A 23,683-nucleotide genomic window follows, 5' to 3' on the forward strand; every position below is an offset into this window, starting at 1 on the left:
CGCATTAGATGCATTTTACTTTAATTACATCAGTATTTTCATAACAAACAATACATGTGCTTAGGGGGTAAGGGTTTCTTTAACTAATCTAGTGGAAGAGACTCGAGTGCTAAAATCCACGGGTTAGGGGGCGCAAATTACTTGCCTTGCCCCGGGTGCTGACAACCCACGCTACGCCACTGGATGCAGGCCACTAGTAGTGTTCAACTCACTCTGAACTCAAGCCAACTGAATGGAAAGCACCCCATTTGAGTTTGAAACAGTTCAGTCAAGTTTATAACAACTATTCCAATCACTTTGCAAATGATTTACACTTTGAATGCAATGTGATTTCAAAACTTACACAACAAACCACCATGTCGGTAAATAGTTATATTTGTTATATATTGTTCTTTCGACTCAGAATTTATATCTAATCTACACCCATTTAAGAATGAACAAGTTTAACTAATAAATAGAAATGCTAAGATAGTGAAATAAATATGCAATAAAGACCAAAATCCATTAGTATAGGGTTTTCTTCACTTTCCATCCTGTAACATCCCACTGTTCTGTTTCAGAGTACTCCCAACTATCAGATACTTTATCACTGTTAACTATATATTTTTTCAAGAGATAATGAATTTGACAGCCCTGTTTACACTCTGAAATTACACATTAATTTAGCTGTTACACAGTGCACAATGAAAAGACAAGAAAATAGGATTCCAGAACTGAAAATAGTAATTTTAGTTAGACCAAAAAGTTTGAAAATTGTCACTTTCTAAACATGATCTTCATATGCTACTATGAAAAGGATATGTGCAGGGTAAGAATTGAGAAAAGTCATAACATGATTTAAAATTGTAGATACAATCTGTTTTTGCTTGCAACAACTGCATGCAATTTATAACTGACATTTCAATAGATTCACTCAACAGTGACATATTTATATAGTATTTTGCAAAAAGATACATTGTGACAAGATTAGCAACATTTTTAAAGTGATGATTATTTAAGAATCATAGTGCTACCTAAGGCAATTACCATGCACTCTTTTAACATCTACTGGGAAAGATCTGAAGGGAAAATAATTGACTTTGCTAATTTTACCCTTGATAATTATAAAATAGCTTTGCATTTCATTATAAGCCAAAATTTTCACATATAATTGTCAACCTTGATAGAAACAAGATAAATGCTTTGTAGAAAAGCTCTGACAATTTGGTATAAGATCATGATACAATTAATTTTGGACTTGTACTGCAAAATAACATTAGAAATCTTAGATACATATATTATACTATTTGCAACAATAATCAATAAACAAACCTGTACTTATTCGCTCACTGTATATTCCCATGGCTAGCATTGTTACTACTGTAATGAATTCACAAATCATTTAAATTTCTAAGTTATCCTTGTTAACAGATTGCAAAATATAGAGATCACAAGTGGTATAGTAAGATTTAAAAGTTCAAAAACTGCATGAAGCAGAACTTTCATGAATTTATCCTGCACGTTTTTGCCAAGTAAAGAAAGCAGCCTAGTCTTTAAGATACAAATATTTCATTAAAATGACAGCAGTCAGATGCTGATTAACAGCCATTTTGAAGGAAAATTCCAATGTGAGCAATTCATAATAATGAACAAAAAATGATAAGATGTATTCTTTGCCCCTATATGCAAAAACTAATGCTGATTCTGTTTTTCTATATCTGTCTGTAATATGTCTATAGAATTTTCTTAACTGGGGACAGCATGGAATCAGTTTTTATCTCTAACAGCTCCCCAAGTTAAGACTGAAGTTCTGCAGGGATTATAAATAACAAATGGAAAGGCAAGCATAATGCAGAGAAGATGTTAGAGGAGCATTAAAAAGACAAGTGTAATTTGAATATTCATGATATCTGACACGTATATAGCTAAACACTTAAACATTTGTGACTATTTTCACAATTTTTTATTCCTTGAGATAGTATAATTTGAATTGTGTCACTTTATTATTACTTTATACTAATAAACACACACACATATACATATAAATACACACACATACATACACACTAAAATACGAATCCCAGGCATATTTAAATCAGAACAAGAAATCTGAACACTGGGATAAGGTAGAAAACTAAAACAGTTTTATTAAAAAATCAAGCTTTCGTTGGCTATCAACGTCATCAGGATGAAATCATCGGAGTGGGGAGACTGCATTTATATTATCAGCGTTTCTGCACTCCACTCATAGAGCGCGTCACCGCTCTGTTTGTTTCAACCAGCCGTATTCTTTCGAGTCACCTCGCATTCGTTCCTATGGAGTGTGATTTTCTCTGAGTGTCTGCTGTCGGAAGAAGATTACTGTCAGTCCTGTTAGCTATAGTCATTGCTCTTCTCATTGCCTGTGTTTTCATGCCAGAGGCTCTAAATAGTTGTTCTTCCTCTTTTTTACATTCCGCGGTGGGGGGTGATTGTGTAATTATGCAGTTCTAGTAATTATGCACACACACATACATATACATACATACATACATACATACATACATACATATCCTTAATTGTTCTAAAAACGTGAGCCCCAGGTATACTCATTTAAAACTGCCAAAGTCACTGATCTCCAGGACAATAAAGGTAAAGGTAAAGGTTCCCCCGCACATGCGTGCTAGTCGTTTCCGACTCTAGGGGCCGGTGCTCATCTCCGTTTCAAAGCCGAAGAGCCAGCGCTTGTCCGGGGACGTCTCCGTGGTCATGTGGCTGGCATGACTAGACGCCAAAGGCGCACGGAACGCTGTTACCTTCCCATCATAGTGGTCCCTATTTTTCTACTTGCATTTTTACGTGCTTTCGAACTGCTAGGTTGGCAGAAGCTGGGACGAGTAACAGGCGCTCACTCTGTTACGAACTGAGCTTTCATCAAACCACTGTCAACGTTGTCAAAGTGTGAGCTGGTATCTGGAGACACTCATTCTTATAGTTATTTGGATGTTAATGATCTAGTCATTGAGCGGGTCACAGGTCTGCCCGCCCCTCGCTCTCCCAGTTAACTGCATCAATCCCGGTTCTGCCATGCCAGCCAGCATCCGCTTCAGTCTTGTCACTTTCCTTCCTCCTGCCCGCCCCGTCTGCCGGTCATGTCCATCCTGAGGCACACGGTCGTCCAGCGTCATTGCTGGATCAGTCCTCTTATTGTTTTGCCTGGTTGTGCCGGCAGCTGCGCCAGTTGGTGGCTCTCCCGCTGTGTGCATCGTCCCGATTAAGTTGGCCTGCTGTCCTCCCCTGGATCTTGTGATAGATCCTATTCGTACCTCCGCCCCTCCATTCATTGTGACATTTTGCCGTTCTACCAGCATTCCAAATGCTAAAACAACATGAACAGTTGCACAGGGAATCAGAGCAAACAAATCGCCAACCACCTCACCTCCGGGTAAACAGGAGGATGAAAGAGCTGGATCCCTTACCATAGAATGGCAGTAACGAGTATTCAGACATGAACGAGGCAGGCAGGGAGTGTAACAACGAGAGGGGCGACGATTCCTGAATCCAGAAGCACACGGACGGATGCGAGACAACTAGAAGTAATACGGCCAAACGGGTTGGGTAGACCCGTAACTCGCTCTATGAGCAGAGCGCAAAAACAGCCCATTTCATAAGCGAGCTCCCAAACCTCCGGCATTTTACTCTGACGACATCAGCAGTTAGCCAACCAAAGCTAAGTTTATTAAACAGTTTGTTTATATTTATCCTGACGTTTGATTATTTTTCTCAATCTGAATGTACCCAGATTCATATTTTTAGGGTAATTATTATTTATTATTCTATTAATCTATTTTCTGAACTAGAATGTAGTTTAGAATAGCTAGAGAACTGGTAACAACCAAGGTATAATAAACCCAAGTAATTAAGAAAGTAAATAAATAAAATTAAGTAAATATACTAGCTGCATGTATATCTTATATGGCAGAAAAACAACAGAGGAAGAACTTTTGGCTTTTAAGAACATAACTGTATAATAAATAAAAAGGTATCTTTTATAATAGCAAACCAATCTATCAAGGTTTTCATAGTTTATATTTTATCACATTTTTAAGACATGAGACAATGAGCTGATAAATACTGAGTGGATTCCACCTAGGGTTATGTATAAGTTTCTTAAGTTTTCATTTGTCTAAAGTAGGAACAAAATGATAATATGTTTTGGCATAACTTTCAGAACAAGCAGCTTAATTAGTTGAGAAGTCACATAATTCTGTAGGTCACTGTGTTTAAAATCTGAACTGTGGCAAGCTAAAAATAATTACATCTCTTTGCCTAGAAATAGTATTTGATACAGAATAACATAAAGCATTTCTACTTTATTAAAATCCATGGCTATTCTTCTAATTTCCAAAACGGATTTGGTAAAGTAGCCAATTCACAAAATACATGTTTGACAGACATGCAAAGAATATGTTTATACTGTAGACCAGGGTTGTCAAATTACCGTGTCAGGTGACACGTTGTGACATATCATGACTATTTTCCCTTTGCCGGAGCTGGGGTGGGCACGGCTTCCGCGTGACACATCAGACCCGCAGGCCGGCAGTTTGACACCTCTGCTGTAGACTGTAACTTGGCTATATTGAATGAAACAGGTAGCATGGCCTGTGATTCTTGTGATCATTCTTCTCATAAAAATCCTATTCTACTAATGAACATCTGCTGCCAGCCCATCAGTGTTCACTTGTTCCACATGTTTACACTTTTTCATGTCTTGAAAAGATGCTCAAGAATGAATCAAAACTGCTATAATACATTTACTTTAATTCACTCTTTCTGCAAAGACAGATCTTCCTACTAATCTCACTAGTGCAGGGGTAGGCAACCTTGGCTCTTTTATGACTCATGGACTTCAACTCCCAGAATTCCTGAGCCAGTTATTCTGGCTCAGGAAATCTGGGAGTTGAAATCCATGAGTCATAAAAGAGCCAAGGTTGCCTACCCCTGCACTAGTGATTCTTTGATAATCAATACGAGACAGAATGTCATAGTATACATTGTACATATTCAGTTCATCTGACATAGCTGACACTTCATATCTAGTAAAATTTCAGATGGGGGATGTATGTACAATGTAAAGTGACACTGAATGCTTCAAAGCACTAAGGTTTTAAAAAAACAAGCTCACAAAAAGCAGCAATTGAGCAGTTTTTGAAATAAAACACACACTAAAATGCTTTCATTTAAAACCACAGGAATCATATTACCTTAGTATTTTGCAGCTGAGCAAGACTTGTACAGGCATTTGCTAGAAGAAAATCACCACTCAGGACAGCCATTTTATTTCCAAATTGCATATCTTTCAATGCTCCATCTGAGGATGTCAGTTCAGCAATGTTTACTATTCCACGATGCACAAGGAAAGCTGTGTGGATCAACTCTGTGATCTCTGCAAGAGCTCGTTGACTTTAAAGTAAAGATCAGATGTAATACAATTAGTTGCACAACCAGTGCATGATTCACAGATATTATAAAAAAAAACTTTGAGCAGAACTGGGTATTTATTAGTGCAAATGTAACATTCACTCTGTTTGGCCCTATTTGGCCCGTGATCACTTTTGATTACAATTTCTGTCGGAAGCAGAATCTTTATTTCTTGGAAAACCTGAAATAATTTAAAATGTAAATCCTTCCTCCATTCTTCAAATGTGGATTAACAACTTTAATGCGTCAACAACTATTAAGAAGAAAAAAAAGTTAAGGATGTAAAAATTGACCAAAATACTGTAGTCTTATGGGCATACCATCATTTTGTATCCTATTTCAGCGGTTAGTAGTATTGATTCAATAGCTAGGCTGGTATTGCTATATATCAAATTATGGAGGCACACAGGGCGGCATGGGACAGAAACATTCTAATCATGGTTAATCTTTGCTGTATTCCAGAATGAAACAGAAATACAAACCATTTATATTCTAGAAAAGAAAACTGCATTCTGCTATAATCCAAGGTCTAAGGAAGGGTTAATATATTCTACTGTTGATGTGAGTGAGAGGAAGAAGACAGACTAATAAGGCATCCTGATGCTCCTGCTGTCATTGTCAGGGCAGTCCTCCCAGGAAAATGTCCATATCAATTCAACTTATCAGATGGACAGCTGATCAACATTAAACAGATTTGCTCTGGGCAGATTGAGCTGAATACCTGCCATGAATCACAATGAGAGCCCTCTGGTCTCAGCAAGTGAGATCTGCCATTTCTGACTTCGGAAGATCCAAGGGCATATGGAGATCTCTAGTGATGAGGACATAAAGCTGCAGCTTCCTCAACAGATAGCTTGTTTTTCCCAAAGGTACATATTAATATCCTGAGGAGAACAGGCTCTTTTTTTTTTACCTGAAAAACCACCCTTAGCTATTGAACCCAAATTACTACTGTTCTTTTTCTTCCCCTATTAAGCTTTTAATGAAGAAAATAAAATTCTCATTGTTCAGCTGATCACAAAAAGCTTCAACAATGTATAAGGGTGAGAGACAGGTATCTTGGTCTATATACCAAACGAATGACCCATTGGGATCCCCATATCAAAATAACTTACCGGTACCTTATGTCCAGTCAGAACTTGAAAATAACATTTAACGTAGCACAGTATTTAAACAAAATGATCCGATTAAGATCTGCATATGTGGGACTGATTGGGGTAGATTGCAAGGGCGACTCCGAAATATAATGTTATCATATTTTATCTATATCTTAAAATTATTGTACATTATTACAATTTTATTTTAGATTGTATTTTATTACTATTTCATCTTAAATTGTATTTTATTTTAATTCCATTTTAAATTGTATTTTATCAAATTCCATTTTGGATTGCTTTTATCAAGTTTTGGTGACGGTTTGTTGCTGGAACTTTGCACTTTGATTTGGCCCAAGGGCTAATCAATAAAGTTGTTGTGTTGTATAAGGTAAAGGTAAAGGTTCCCCCGCACATGCATGCTAGTCGTTTCCGACTCTAGGGGCCGGTGCTCACCTCCGTTTCAAAGCCAAAGAGCCAGCGCTTGTCCGAGGACGTCTCCGTGGTCATGTGGCCGGCATGACTAGACGCCAAAGGCACATGGAACGCTGTTACCTTCCCACCGTAGTGGTCCCTATTTTTCTACTTGCATTTTTACGTGCTTTCGAACTGCTAGGTTGGCAGAAGCTGGGACGAGTAACAGGCGCTCACTCTGTTACCTGGCACTCGGGATTCGACCCGCCAAACTGCCGACCTTCTGATCGACAAGCTCAGCGTCCTAACTCACTGAGCCACCGCGTCCCTCAACAATGTATAAATGTAAAAAATTTCCAACGTTCCCTTTCCATTTTACCCTTCCTTTCTGTTTACTCTCCAAATAGCATCTATAACATTTAGCTAACTACATTAGAATTCCTCTTCAGGTTCCTTTATTTTTAATTGAAACAGCATAGAATTCTGGTAGAGTCAGAAATTATTAAATAGCTGTACGCAATTTCCAAGGATCTGGAGATCTAGAGAACATCAGATTTTTTTTTTCAGCAATTCAATTCAGATTAATCTTTAAAGGAAAACATTTCCATATAAATCCTGGAGCATTCAAGGAATTAATAATTACTGCATCCACCTCCACATTAATTATAAAACAATTACTTTTAAAATCACAAGTTTTAAGTATGGTACAAAATACGTAGACTGAGAGGGAATTTTATTTATTTGATCAATGAAGGCTAAGTGTATGGTATTTATAGAGCTTTTAAATGCATAATTTACAAGCCAATTCTATGGAATATGTATAGAAAAATAATTGTAAGCAACTCCTCTTTCTCAATCACATTGCCCAGTAATTGGACAACTGAAAGCAAAAATAAGACACCCAATACAAGACACAATTATTTCACTAGTGTCATGACATCATTGTGCAAAGCTCATCCACGAGATGCAAGCAGCACACAAAACCACGCACCCTCCAGGCTGCGTAAAAACCTTTCTCCACAGAACTGGTCCCTGGTGTCCAAAAGGTTGGGGACCTCTGCTATATGGAGTTGACTCTTTTCTTCTCCCTTCTATATCTCTGTTCTCTTTATTTATTATTTATTTAAAAAATTATATAGCTGCCCAACTCATACATAGGTAACTTTGGGCAGCTTACAAAATTCTACAATGTCTTCAGGTTTACAACTCTGGACATTGGTTGTAAAAGAGAAGAAAAAAAATAATCCCTACTATGTATGTTTAATCCAAGACAAGCTTTGCTGAGTTCATTAAGGCATTCATAATTAATACACAAACATAACATTGCAATCTTATCAAATGATCTCTCCACAAATCAATCAATGAAGATAATCATAGAGAAAATATTGTACGTAGATGGAAGTTAATGCATGGCACGAAGAAGTAACATTAAGAAAAACAATATTGCCTAAACCAAGAGTCTTACATAGTGGCCATTTGACTAAGTGGGGACTATCACCCTATCTTTCTGTATCAGTATTCAATCCTGGGACATATTTAAAGGAAGAAAAGAGAGAGAGAGAGAGCAGAGGTTCCTTTCTTTGCCACGAAATAGTCATGCTACTCTTCATACATTTTTAGAATAAAACTACTAATTCAATCTAGACAGCACACTAAAAAGCAGAGACATCACCCTGTCAACAAAAGTGCGTATAGTCAAGCCTATTTTTTTATTTTTATTTTAATTCCATTTGTATCCCGCCCTTCTCCGAAGACTCAGGGCGGCTTACAAGCTTAGCAGTAGCCTTCATTCTATGTATATGCCTGCTTATTAGGGCTTTCACACACACCCCAAGCGGCATTATTACAAAGTCAGCTTAATTGCCCCCAACAATCTATGGTCTTCCCAGTTGCAATGTATGGCCATGAAAGTTGGACCATAAGAAAGGCCGAGTGCCAAAGAATTGAGGCCTTTGAACTATGGTGCTGGAGAAGACTCCTGCGAGTCCCTTAGACTGCAAGTCGATCAAACCGGTCAGTCCTAGAGGAGATCAACCCTGACTGCTCTTTAGAAGGCCAAATCCTGAAGTTGAAACTCAAATACTTTGGCCACCTAATGAGAAGGAAGGACTCACTGGAGAAGAGCCTAATGCTGGGAAAGGTTGAGGGCAAGAGAAGGAGGGGACAACAGAGAATGAGGTGGATGGAATCACTGAAGCAGTAGGTGTGAGCTTAAATGGACTCCAGAAGATGGTACAGGACAGGAAGGCCTGGAGGACCATTGTCCATGGGGTCACGATGGGTCGGACACGACTTCGCAGCTAACAACAACAGCAACAACTAATTCAATGATATGCAGCCCTTTGCCTTTTGCACTTATTTTACTTCAAAATTAATAACTGTGTCAAATATTTTCAGTCTACTCCAATGTAGAATAAACAGTTCCATACTGAACTCCATCTAATTATTCCTAAACATTAATTCCACAGGCAAACAACTTTTGCCTCGTATCCTGCTATACAATAAGTTTGATTTAATACTTGTATATAGATGTGCCAAAAATTGTATGTTGAAGAAACATGGCGAGAAAATTTAAACACAAACAAAACCATAGCTAACTCTCAAATTGACCTTATACTTCTACCATTAATTAAGGAAACATAAACTTATGCATGAAAACTACGATTACAGATACATATTTGAGACACAAAAAGAAAGGAACAACCTTGAAAATTCAGACTGTAATAATCTATCACTGATCAATATTTGAATTCTCTCAATATTTATTCTTCTCTTCCATTTGAAAAGCCCTGTCTTATGTCAGTACCAGGTTATGTAGTAATCAATGGCATTGATTAACAACAATGATCAAACATTATGTATACATCAGCATGCATTCTAGAAACCTCACTACAGTATAACAAAATGCATAACCACCGTAATGCAGCAATATGAATAAAACAATAAATTAAAAGTTGAATCAATTTATATCCAGAATAAATATGGGACTAAAAAGTTTCACTTAGCATTTGAATAAGTAGTGGATTTATATGATGTATAACTAGCTTGTAGTTATTTTATTAAGAGTTAAAGTGCGATAGAATTTAATATTTTATTGTTGTTTGCATATTTTAGATTATGTTTGTTTGTATTTTTATACCCTGTATTTAGCTCTGGGAAGTTGGGGGAGGGGAGGGGAGGGGAGAGTTGGGGAGGTTTGGGGAGAGGGAGGGGTTTTGTATTTAAAAATGTACTGTAAAACTTTTCAATAAAAAAAAAGTTGAATCAATTTTACACTTTTATAATGTTCTCAAATATATGCCTGTTTTTAGAAAGTAATCCTATTCATAAAACTAAACTTTTATTTTACACACACAGACACACACAGACACATATTTGCCAACTCTTCACACATACAAGCAGAATTATGCATGCAACCACAGCATGTTGTGCATTCTATATATATATTCAAAGTACAGTATTTAAAACCAGTGTAAACACTACAGAAAGTGGAAAAGCCACAATGTTTGTTATATGTATTCATTATTAAAATAAGTATGTCCTGGATTTTTATGTATATGAAAAAGATAACTTGCTTTCTGAAGCATGTCTTCTTTTCCCAGAACGTTTCATTTCCCCCTCCAGTCGACCTATTTGGGGGCCATCTGAGATATCAAAAACTATTTGATGGATGATAGCCTTCCAGTAATGAACAAGCAACTCCTGGAACATTGAGCTCCGGTTATTCCAAGTGAGAAGACGGCAAACAAAACATTTCACACATGTACTAATTCATTCTGGATATTTTTATTAGTTACATTTTCAAGTGGGTTTTCTTTAAAAAGAAGAACTACTTAGTATTTCCATAGACTGTACCAGGCTTGGACCAACTATCATTTTGTTCCTTTCCCCAGAAATATACTACTCTTCTTAAAAACCTCCAGTGTCTGAGCATCCACAACTCCGGAAGCACTCGTTTCACTGATTAATTGTTCTAACTGTCAGAAAATTTCTTAGTTTCCATCCATTGCTTCTTATCCTGCCTTCAGTTGCTTTGGAGAATAGGTTGACCCCCCCTCTTCCTTGTGGCAGCCCCTCAAATATTGGAACACTGCTATCGTGTCACCCCTAGTCCTTCTTTTCACTAGACTAGACATACTTGATTCCTGCAACCGTTCTTTATATGTTTTAGCCTCCCGTCCCCTAATCATCTTTGTTGCTCTTCTCTGCACTCTAAAGTCTCAACATCTTTTTTTATATCACAGCAACCAAAAGTGGATGCAATATTCCAAGTGTGGCACAGACATTGTAAAGTGGTACTACTATGAATAGGCAAGGATTTTTCAGCTCATTTGATAGATGGTTACTGTGAATCTAAATACTAGATACTGGTAGAAAGAAAATATTTAGGATTTGTTATTTAAAAGGTTAAAGCAGGCCTGTCAAACTGCCAGCCCACGGGCCGGATGCGTCACTCCGAAACCGCGCCCACCCCATTGCCGGCAATGGTGAAAAACCTACGATATGTCATGCGACATCATGTGACGTCGTGAGTTTGACATGCCTGGGTTAAAGTATTCCTTGAGTTACACTCTTAAGCTCATCCCAGTATACCCAGGGTCACATGGTCAAAATTTGGGAGCTTTGCAATCAGCATATATCTATGACAGTTGTAGCATCCTGGGGTCATATGATTGCCATTTGCGACTGTTCCAGTCAATGGGGGAAGCCCGGTTTGCTTAATAACCATGTGATTCACTTAAATAGTGCAGTGATTTCTTTAATAACCCTGGCAAAGAAGTTGTAAAGTCAAGTATCAATGAAGGAGAATATTTGTAGCTCAGGTTTGAAATGACAGCACTAAGGACCTCTCAAAGTCAAGCGTAACTCACTTAACAACCACTTTGCTTAGCATTGGGAATTCTGGTCCCAGTCGTGGTTGTTACTGAAGGACTACCTATACATAATCAAATAACGTAGCTCTTAGTAGAAGTAATATATCCTTGTAAATAGGAGATCAAAAACTTATTTTGGCAAAATGTTTGTTTCCTTTGTTTATTAAAAAAAGTTTTCAAGTTAAAGCCAGATGTCATTGCAAATTACATGAAAATAATTCATACTTACAAAAATGTATTTCCACTTAATCATTGTTATGACCTAGCTGCGTTCGTGTCTACAGAGAGCAGAAGCGAGTGTTGGACCCAGCTGGGTGTGGAACATTGCAACACAAGGGGAGGCGAGCCAGCAACCCGAGCGCTGATAGCTAATTGGTGTAAATCTACTTCGCCCCTCCCTGCAGTACATCAAGGATAAGCCTGCAAGCACGTAATAGATATTTAGCATATGTTTGCATAAGATTGCTATATGTAATACCCTGTATTCTGCTTTGGGAAGTCCGGGGGGGGGGGGAGGGAAGGGGAGAGGGTTGATGGGGAGGGGGGTCTATTATTAAAATTTTGTAAAACTTTTCAATTAAAAAAAAAAGGATAAGCACGCTAGCCATCGACTAGCAATCTAGGCTGTCAGGACTGCATTGTGTCTGGCATGTCTAGATTTCCTTGGCATTGTATGCCATGCGCTACATAAATAAAAAATTATAATGACCAGAAGTACACATAGTAATCCAAGCGCAGTCTCACTACTGATTACATGGAGGATTTCTGTCTTCGCTTTCTATGACATGCTTATTGAAGACTCCTTGCCATCCATATTCAGGTGCAATTAGTTACTTAATAAACTTTTCAGAGTGCAAACAGCTGACCTTGGGCATTTGCATCAAGATCAGGGGCTTTTATAATTAATACCGTAAAGGAAACTGCTAGATATTTTTTTACTATACTGTATTTAATGTCCGCCTGCTATGAGATAATGTAACTTAACAAATAAAGTTAGTAATAGAAACGCTGGACTAGTTAACCAGAAACTCTTCAACCCTTTTGCAAACAAAATTCTACTGCGGGGATTTCCTCAAAAGATTATTGATTCCTTCTGTCTGCTTGCAAACTTCCACATCTGGTTCAGAAAATACTACAAAGGATGGGCAGACTTGCTGTCTTAATGATGCCTGCTGCGCTGACAGATAGCCTCACTTATACACCCTTCTGGAAAATAACATATGAAAATGAAATAAATGTAAATTTGTGGGCATGGAATAATGATAGACATGAGAATATGCACGTCTGATGTAGAAAACATGATTCTAGCATCAAGTCAGCCACTTGCAAACAGATGGCTACAAGGAAAGAGGGGAAAGCCCTAATCCAGCATGGCCAAGGTAATGCAGCACAGATGGTTGGCAAAGATGCCTCTAAATACTATCAGTATCACCTGTTCAGGCTAGATTTATTCCCAAAATACAATCCTCACTTTCAGAACTGACAGAGCAGACCATCTGTTCTAGGAGAAAGAGGGTAAGGATCTGTGGAGGTGGATCCCTATATGGTTCTTAGTTGTATAAAGGTAAAGGTAAAGGTTCTCCCGCACATGCGTGCTAGTCGTTTCCGACTCTAGGGGCCGGTGCTCATCTCCGTTTCATAGCCGAAGAGCCAGCGCTTGTCCGAGGACGTCTCCGTGGTCATGTGGCCGGCATGACTAGACGCCAAAGGCACACGGAACGCTGTTACCTTCCCACCGTAGTGGTCCCTATTTTTCTACTTGTATTTTTATGTGCTTTCGAACTGCTAGGTTGGCAGTTGTTAGTTGTAGAGATGGCCTTTATCTGGATACATGGATATTGGACTGGAACCTTATGTAGACCTTCATTCTACTTCTTATTTTATTATTTATTTTTATTTTTATTCCATTTATATCCCGCCCTTCTCCGAAGACTCAGGGCGGCTTACAAGCCATGATGTGTGGCAAGCCTGATCGTCTGTAATTCTCTTGTTACATTTCCCTATATACAAGTCCTAACCAGGCAAGTCACATTTGTTAAAAACAGCATGTCAAATAGTTCACAATTACAGACTATATCAATACATATTATGCCAGATGGTAATGAGCCGTATACAAGGACTATCCATCCAAAATAATCATACAGATTTCTACAGCATTGTTCAAGAGGTTATGGTTTATTACACAGTACTCATTAGACATAAGACTGCCACCAGTAGCAATTTTTTCTTCATTTGTATCTCATTTAAGATTCTACTTTCACAAGCAAATTCAAATTAGTACACAAGGTTAAAACCATTACGGTCAGGAACAAAATTATCCTGTCTTTTTATGATATAGCAATAGTGGATTAAAGCGCTCTAGCACATTTTAAGGAATTAGTGAACTGAGTTTTAAGTACAACAGGAATATACTGACCACGTATTGTTTCTTTTACTTTAAAAATGAGTTAGTAGTCAGATTGTTCTAAATAAATGTATTTTAAACTAGCAAAACCTCAAAAAAGTCATGTTTTTTTCTTGCTAAGTATTATTGTTTGAATACATTCACAGAAAACTAAACACGAGAAATTTATCACAGATAAGACAGTATCCTATCTTATCTACTCTTTGGGTGTGGAAGGAGATGATTGTATACTGTACACCTGTTCTGGATGGGAGCATATTTTTCTATGAAAGAATTTACTTCAAGATTTACTGAATTTGGCACTCCTGCTTTTTATGTGGGTGTTTCACTATTATAGGTAGCAAAAGTGATATGATTATCTTTCACTACTAAACAAAGAATCAAGACACAGTAAGGAAATATCAGACCCAATAAGGAAACCTCTGGCATCATAAAGATGAATTAATGTTTATGGCACATTCTTTCAGAGACCGTCAATCTTTCAAATAATATAATACTTAATTTTGCTGAAATTGTCCACTACTCTGAGGGTAGGCAATTTCAGTTGAATGAAATTGCAACTTTCATTCAAGCCACCATACATATAGATATTATGTATAGTATGGTTATTAATATTTCCTTTTTTATCTGTCTTGAAATTTCTTTCATCCATAATGCGTAATTCATGAAAATTGCTAACTACCAAAAAAGTCAGTGTGACATATGTGTTGCAGTGTGATACTGTATTTCTTGGATCAGCTTTGACAATGAAATACTTGAAAGAAAATGCTCGTATTTAAGGAATCAAGAGCTTCCTTTGTATCCAAAAAAGCTTTCAGTAGAATATTGTCTTTAAAGGACAACTTATTATATCAGTCTCATGTATTTCCACAGCTGGAGTCTTAAAAGGCTCTCGGTTTTTATTTATTTTATTATGAATGCTTTTCTGCTGCTTCAATCTAATTATAAATGGCATATAGCACAACATACCATAGGTAAAGTAAAGGTAAAGGTTCCCCCGCACATGCGTGCTAGTTGTTTCCGACTCTAGGGGCCGGTGCTCATCTCCGTTTCAAAGCCGAAGAGCCAGCGCTTGTCCGAGGACGTCTCCGTGGTCATGTGGCTGGCATGACTAGACGCCAAAGGCGCACAGAACGCTGTTACCTTCCCACCATAGTGGTCCCTATTTTTCTACTTGCATTTTTACGTGCTTTCGAACTGCTAGGTTGGCAGAAGCTGGGACAAGTAACAGGCGCTCACTCTGTTACCCGGCACTCGGGATTCGACCCGCCAAACTGCCGACCATCTGGTCAACAAGCTCAGTGTCCTAACCCACTGAGCCAGCGCGTCCCTTACAACAAACTATACAATATGATAAAATAATTCAAAAATATCAACATTGTCAAATAACAATACCAATAATTTTGAGAGCTACAATATCTAAACTGCAATATCCTCTATGATTGCCTAAATAGCAGAAAAGGAATAACAGGAAAATCAACTCTTTGCTTCCATCTAGTGATTGTTTACATTTTTGCAGTCCAGACATGGTAGCCCTAATGTTGAAAATAGTAGTAAAACATCACCGGAAAATAGTCCCTGGGGACCATTTAACCAGAAATATGAACAGCTTCTGCAACAGTTTGCAAACTGCAAAAGGTCAATCTGGGAATCTGTAACTTAGTGCTAGAAGACACCTAACTTTTTTTTTAAGCAAAAGTCAGAAAGCATGCTAGCATGCCCCAAGCAAAGAATATTCGTCATCTTTATTTTCAAAACTATTCTTGGATTATACTGAGGCCAATAGGCATAGTTAGAAAGTAAAACTTGTGAGTGGCTGGAGTCTAACACTTTGTTGCAGATGGGGCAACTTGGACAGAAAAAAAAGGAGTTGATAGTGAGTCCCAGGCAAGGCCTTTTTAGAAGATGGTATCAAGAAATTGTGCAGGTCTGCATTCTGATAAATGAGAGTTCTGCAATGGACACTCACTGTGGCAACCATTTTTTGAATGGACCACCCCCACCCCCCACCCAGCCCTTTCCATGGCAGCTATTTTCTTTGACTACCTGGGATAAGCTACCAGCGTGTCAAATGTGCCCACTGACCGCAAAAGTCAGGGACTCCTTTGATAATCAGGGACCAACATTTCCAAAGAGCAAGTTCAACAAATTTAACAAAGCTGACACAAACAAAAGTGAATGCCTTCATCACATGAGCAGCCATCAGAGCTTGTGTATGGTGAACTCCTCACCATAATGGAAAAAAAAAGAATTAGACAACTAGCAACTACATTTGCTAGTATTTGGAAATCAGGTCGTTTATTATTTTTGTGTGTGATCCTTGTTTATATCTTTTCTTTGGAGGGAGGGCATTCTGCTTTAGGCTCAATTTTAAGCAACTCAGTTAAGTTTATATGCAATGACTGCCTTAGACAAACCGAATGAAAGTACACAGATTCCCATTAATATGCATTGCCAATTATGTACAGACACTACCAAGCCTGTGAACAGATGCTCATCTGTCCAAGTGTTTCCCCGAAATATTTCCACACAGCTTTTTAAAATACATAACTACATCAATGTAACTGAAAAGGGATAATACCAATGGATTTAGTTCTAACAATGCATGAGCAGAAATACATTTCTGGATTTAAGTGGCAGTTGTTTCAAAATATTTGTTTCGTTCCTCAAATCAAGCAAACTGAAACAGCTAAGCATCCCAGGAGTCAAACACATAATAAAAACAGTGTAATAAAAATGTCTCTTATTCACATGAGGGAAAAATGTATTACTGGAACATGCTAGCACAAGTTTGGCCAAACTTACTGCTTGATTTCCAAACTATGAAACAATTGGTCAGAGGGAGAAAATAAAGGTAAAGGTAAAGGTAAAGGTTCCCCCGCACATGCGTGCTAGTCGTTTCCGACTCTAGGGGCCGGTGCTCATCTCCGTTTCAAAGCCGAAGAGCCAGCGCTTGTCCGAGGACGTCATGTGGCTGGCATGACTAGACGCCAAAGGCGCACGGAACGCTGTTACCTTCCCACCGTAGTGGTCCCTATTTTTCTACTTGCATTTTTACGTGCTCTCGAACTGCTAGGTTGGCAGAAGCTGGGACGAGTAACAGGCGCTTACTCTGCTACGCGGCACTCGGGATTCGACCCGCCAAACTGCTGACCTTCTGATCGACAAGCTCAGCGTCCTAACCCACTGAGCCACTGCTATGAAACTATGAAACAATTGGTCAGAGGGAGAAAATACTCAATCACAAATGATAATGGTCTAGTTATCAACACATTTCTTTCTTAAATGTGTGTGTACATGTAAATTCCATGCTGCAGGGTAAACTTTAAAAAAAACATGTTTCCTGAGTGAATTGCCCAATTATACTGGTTACTTTCTAACAAGTGTCAAACAACTTCTTTTATTTCAATTGTTTATAGAGACCTTTCACTCCATTACTAAGAGATAAATGTAGCAGTACAAATGTTTAAAATGTTAATTGACCATTGTTCAAACCACAAAAATATAAAAAAAATCCACTTAGCTCAGATGATTATTTTTCAAGAGTTTAAGCCTATCCGCAATGTTAATTTTCTTTTAAACCTGTAAATTTTAATATCTCAGACAGACATGATGGGTCCTCGCCAGTTCTGAGCACCAAGAGGAGTGTTTTATCGGTAAAAAACAACAACAAACCACTTTGGTGGTTATAGCTTTGAGAACAAGCATTCATTAAAGGGCAAATCCTGAAAGCACACCATAAATTATGAACTACAAAAATATCAAGATTACCCCACATTTTCTTCACAACATTTAAGCATTTGTTGTCTTCTAGGCCCTTAGGTATGGGGTTTTACCCTACCAAAAGATAAGTTTTCTGTGCTCTATGGACAATGTCATCCTGAAGCAGATGGATCTTATAAAATAAATGCTTTGATAGTAAATAGTTAAGGGAGCCAGTAAATAGCCTTTGAGCTCCTTCCCCCATCAACAGGGCACCATTCTAATCAGCAGCAGGGAAGGATAACAACCCTTTGTGAGCCAGGAAACTGCTGCTGCCTTCAGGACAAGGTCATATTAATCAGATGCATCTTGAAATATTCAAGCAACTATCTTCTATCAAGAGCCCTTAAGGATGAGGTTGTAAACTATCTGACTATGAATTCTAGTCCTATCTTGGACACAAAGCCAGAAAGGTTAACTCGGGTGAGTCATATTCTGTCTGACCTAGGAAGGGAAAACCCCTTTGGAAAAACCTGGTCAAGAAAACAGCTGGGGGCTCATCCAGGCATTCGCATCAGAGAGTGTAGCACTTCCCCATTCATGACAATGTGAGGGTTTTCTTGAACCTCCAATTCAAAGAGCAGGTGACAGGTGTACCCAGGAGGACCTTTGCCACGATCCATTTCGTGGGCCCTCCCAACAGTCAGTCATGCCCTAGTCACCCCATTAGTGGACCAGTGCAGTGCACTCTACAGAAACTGCAGCTAATCCAGAATGTGGTGGCGCAGTCTAATGCTGCTGAACTGTAAGTGGCACCGCTTGCCAGTTAGTTTTCAAGTGCAATTCAAGGGGATGGTTCTCAGCTATAAAGCTTTCATGGCATAGGGCCTGGTTATCTGAGGGGCTGCTTCTCTCTGATAATTTCTGTCCACCATGAACAATCAGACACAGTGTGCATGATGTGGCTCCCTACAATGACAGAACATAGGAAGTAGACCTTTTCTATCATGGTATCTGCCATTTGGAACAGCGTACCCTGGAGACACCAGCAGGTAGTTCTCAGTTAAACATGGAAAATGGAAAAATCCCCATTGCCACTGTTAAGCGAGGATTGTGAGTCACTAAGCGAGTCCCAGATGGTGTTCTGTACCAGCCTACTACCGGCCCTGCAGAAAAGGCAGGGACAACCCCTTTACAAAAAGGCAAGAGGCTGGAACTAAGCCTGCCAAATTTATTGAAACAAAACAAAGCAAGCACAGCAAAACCAAAACACGAACCATGAAACAGGAGCTATTCAAACGGTTGCCTTCAGCAAACCAGCCCTCCCACACATTCCCCTTTTAAACAGTTCAAGGCGTGGCTTCTCTCTGCCTCCTTCCGAGGTTCCCCATTGCCTTCCTCTGTTTACTCCTGATTGACTGCCTCCTGCGTCAGGCGTCCTTGAACAGGGCCAGCTGTGGGTCATCTTCATCCACGCTGTCAGGGTCACACAGCTGGGTCTGCGTGGTGACCAGATGAAAGGGGCCTGGCTGAGGGCTCTGCGAAGCCTCAGGGCTGTCCTCTGCAGGCTCTCCAACACCCCCCCTCCTCCTCTGAATCGTCCGACCCAACTGCCGAACCCACAGGCTGACCCTGAATCACAACAGATGGGTTGCAATCAAGCCAGAACGTAAAGCGCAGTGTGAGTGCAGTAGGGGCAAAGGTGGCAGCTGCCAGGTGTGGGAGGGTGTGAGTGACTTACCAAAATGGCTTGCAACCTTCCCTATCAGCTTCCCCATTGACTTTGCTTGTGGGAAGCTGGCAGGGAAGCTGGCTAATGGAAATACATGACTGCAGTAGGCTGCAAGTATTGTTAAGTGCAAGGCAGTTGCCAAACATCCAAATCATGATCACATGATCATGGGGGTGCTGTGAAGACCACAACTTTGCAAGTCTCCTTTTTTCAGCATCATTGTAACTTCAAACGGTCACTGAACGAGTGGTCAAGAAGCAAGGACTACCTGTATGCTCCCCACCTTTAAAATCTTTTAAAAAATCTGGCTTTATCCACAGACCTTTGCAATTTTAGAATGTTATATGTTAGTTGATGGGTTTTCTTCCAAAAGGTGCACTGCTCTTTGTTTTTTTCCTTTTGATTCATTTCCTTTGTTGTATTGGTTTTTATTGCTTTTGATGTAGTATTTGATCCAGAATCTTCTGGAATTGGGCAACTTTCATAAATAAAATAAACACATACTTACCTAATTGATTTCAGTATAGTATTTTTGTTGCAGTGTCCATATGAGCCCACACTTACATGTGGAGTATATACCGTATATACTTGAGTATAAGCCGAATTTTTCAGCCCACTTTTTGGGCTGAAAAATTCCACTTCGGCTTATACTCCAGTCAACAAAAAAACTTACCGAGGACTTGTGCGCGGCCGAGGCTTTGGTGCTTCCGGGATCGCGCGCACCTCTCCCAAGCCACCGCCGTCCGGAGACCTGCCGAAGTTTGGGGAGGTTTGGGGAGGTGCGCGCCTCCCCAAACCTCCCCAAACGTCGGCAGGTCTCCGGACCTCCGCGCCCTGCCTGCCTGCTTCTTTCCGCAGCGGAAAGAAGCAGGCAGGCAGGGCGCGGAGGTCCGGAGACCTGCCGACGTTTGGGGAGGTTTGGGGAGGTGCGCGCGCACCTCCCCAAACCTCCCCAAACTTCGGCAGGTCTCCGGACGGCGGCGGCTTGGGAGAGGTGCGCGCGATCCTGGAAGCACCGAAGCCTCGGCCGCGCGCAAGTCCTCGGTAAGCTCCGGGCGGTCACTTGCTTCGCGTCTCCTGAGGGAAGGGGGGGCAACTGGAGCGGGCGTGTTTCCTCGCCTGCTGGGCGCCGCGATTTGCCCAGGGAACGCGCGGGCCCCGAATGGCAGCGTGGAGCGAGGAAGCGGACAGCCAGGGCTTCCCCGAGAGCCGCGGCCACACAGGGTATTCCTGTGTATTCAGGCTTGCAAAATGGCGGATCGAGCCTCTGCTGGCGGCAGAGGCTTGCAGAGCGCGGATCCAGCCTCCGCCGGCGGCGGAGGCTTGCAGAACGGCGGATCGGCTTATACTCGAGTCAATAACTTTTTCCAGTTTTGGGGGGTGAAATTGGGGGTCTCGGCTTATACTCGAGTCGGCTTATACTCAAGTATATACGGGGTACTTATTATGGGGAGCAACAGTTTGAGAATTTTTTAAATCTCTGTGTAATTCTGCAATACTGTTATCTGCAGTGTAACCTGATCTTTATCTAAAAAAATGACATTTCCATGAGTCCCTGATCAAGATCACAATAACTGTTCTTGCCAAAGGGAGTCAATCCTTATCAGTTTTGCAATTCTGGAAAGAATTGACCCTTGACCTACTGCAGCAAGAAAAAATTGTTCTAAAATTGTTCCAATCTTCCCTCAATAATTTTCTAGAAGGTATGCACTGTACAAATAACATTTTCACTTAGGTCTTTCAATTAATCTATTTTGTGAGGAATGGTTAGTGCCAAAAACTGCTCAAGAGTTTAAACATTTCTGCGCTTAGTAATTGTGTCTCAAGATACTTGTCACTGACAAGATATATGTTAATTAAAAGGCAACATTGCTGAGGAGATAGATTAGGCCAACAAAACTGCACAAAACAGTGTGTGTGAACGAGTCCTAATATACAGCAGCAGAGGTTGGAATCTACTGTTATAGCCTTTCATTAACAAATCTAGAGGTCAAAGAACAATTAACAACCCTATAAATGTGACATATTACTCTAATATATGCAGCTCAGTCTTACAATTCAACTTTCTCTAACATCTTGTTCTTCAGAACTGCAGCAGTACCTTCATAATTACTTCAGTTCTAGTGAAAATCATGCATACTTTTACAAACTGCATAGACCCCTCATTTTCCAAAACCCAGAACTATTAAATGAGCCAAAAATAGGAATTCCTAACATACAAAATGAATGAATGTCAACTAGCAGCTATTATGGCACTACACTCAGGCTTGAAATACATAACCAAAAATTATATGAAATTCTATTAAAAGCTGGTGATAGAAATACCGTTCTTCATCCAAGTTGAAGCCTAGCTACAGAGCATTTCTGGGGAGTCTCCAGTTTAATTTCTGAGGAAAATGAGTAAGAATAGCTCATGACATTTCAGAAAATAAAATAAAAATAATATATGCAGCAGGATATTTAAGTTTTTAAAAATTATCTCTACATTTTTCAAGTTTTGTATGTACAGCTGAAAGTTACATCTCTTTCACACAACCCTGGTTCTCAGTTAAGTCTTTTAAATTATAAAGAAAAAAGTCTACAAATTTACCAAACCCTGCACCAAATCAAGTACGTTTTTGTAAATTTGCCACACAGTGCATACAGGTATTTCTTGACTTACAACCATAGTTTAGGGACCATTTGAAGTTACAACAGCACTGAAAAAAGTGACTTATGACTCTTTTTCATACTGACAAGCACTGCAGCATCCCTTTGGGCACAAGATCAAAATTAAGATGCTTGGCAACTGTCTTGTATCTATGACAGTTGCAGTGTCCCGGGGTCATGTGATCACCTTTTGCAACCTTCTGACAAGCAACGTCATTGGGGAAGCCAGATTCATTTAACAACCGTGTTACTAATTTAAAAACTGCAGTGATTCACTTAACAACTGTACAGTAGTGGCCAAAATTGTGGAAACCTTTTGGGAAAAGTATACAGTAGAAATGCCACCTTTGGTTAGGTTTCCACCAATTTTTCTTCTAATTTCTTTATAACTGTAGCCTTGCTCACTTAATATTACTATTTTTCATCGTTTTCTGGGCAACCAGTCAACTCTTTGCACCATTACGTTAACTTTTGTTACATTTTACAAGCTCACTACATGAAAGAACACAAAAAAACCCAACCAACTTGATAGCGATCACATAACACACTGAAAAATGTCCTCCTCTCAGCTTTAATGCATGACATCCATAACTGAATCCTACTGTGATCTGATTGGCTCATTGCCAAAACAAGATGACACAGGATTGGCTCTCTAAACACTCATGCTCATTGGCTACAATCAGATGGAAGGAAAGCTACCTGGTATCAACCTAAGAAGGTTGTGCTTCCTTTTTCTGGTTATTTGGCTGTACCTTTTCATAGAATACAGTACAGATAATTGAACAAACTATGTTGCATTACATTCTTGATTAAATTATCTTTCCATTGATATATAATTTTATGGTACTACTCCAAAAAAGGGGTGTTATTAGCCATCAAACCTCAAAAATACACTTTTCCCAAACGTTTCCACACTTTTGGCCACTACTGTCGCAAGAAAGGTTGTAAATGGAACAAAATTCAATTAAGTGTCTTGCTTAGCAACAGAAATGTTGAGCTCAGTTGTGGTCATAAATCGAGGACTACCTGTATAAACTCAGAATAGAAATTTCTTTGGCTTTAATTTTAAAGTTAGCTAACCATGGAATTTTAACCACTTATTCCTACCCCTCTACCAAACCACTGAATCTCAGTCGACTACTTTAGTGTTCCTAAAATTGTAGCATCTAATAATGAGAAGAAAGACAGTTTTGTAATATCAACTGATAAAAATACAGAAATTACTCTTCAGCGTTAGAACTATGATATGAACGAGGACGGAAGAATTAGAATTTTACTAGAAGAGATACTATTAATTCAGAAGTTCGTAGTTAAATATTAATTTACTACTTTGGCCCAGTTTCATAAAATTATTAAATTGAGCCACGTAAAATGT

At 39.3% G+C, this 23,683-nt stretch overlaps 1 protein-coding gene across 3 annotated transcripts in view; it reads right to left on the minus strand.

The window, feature by feature from the left end:
- Positions 1-23,683, minus strand: part of PDSS2 (decaprenyl diphosphate synthase subunit 2) — a 98,913-nt gene that overhangs the window by 56,946 nt on the left and 18,284 nt on the right. For all 3 annotated transcript variants that reach the window (XR_014026613.1, XR_014026614.1, XM_081329177.1), the window contains exon 3: positions 5,223-5,421. Coding sequence is in view for 1 of the 3 variants with exons in the window: in XM_081329177.1 (XP_081185303.1) it covers positions 5,223-5,421 (199 nt within the window). In the remaining 2 variants the exon portion in view is untranslated. The remainder of the gene's footprint in view (positions 1-5,222; positions 5,422-23,683) is intronic.

This window comes from Vipera berus (assembly GCF_964194415.1).
Source record: "Vipera berus genome assembly, chromosome: 1".
NCBI classification, from domain to species: Eukaryota; Metazoa; Chordata; class Lepidosauria; order Squamata; family Viperidae; genus Vipera; species Vipera berus.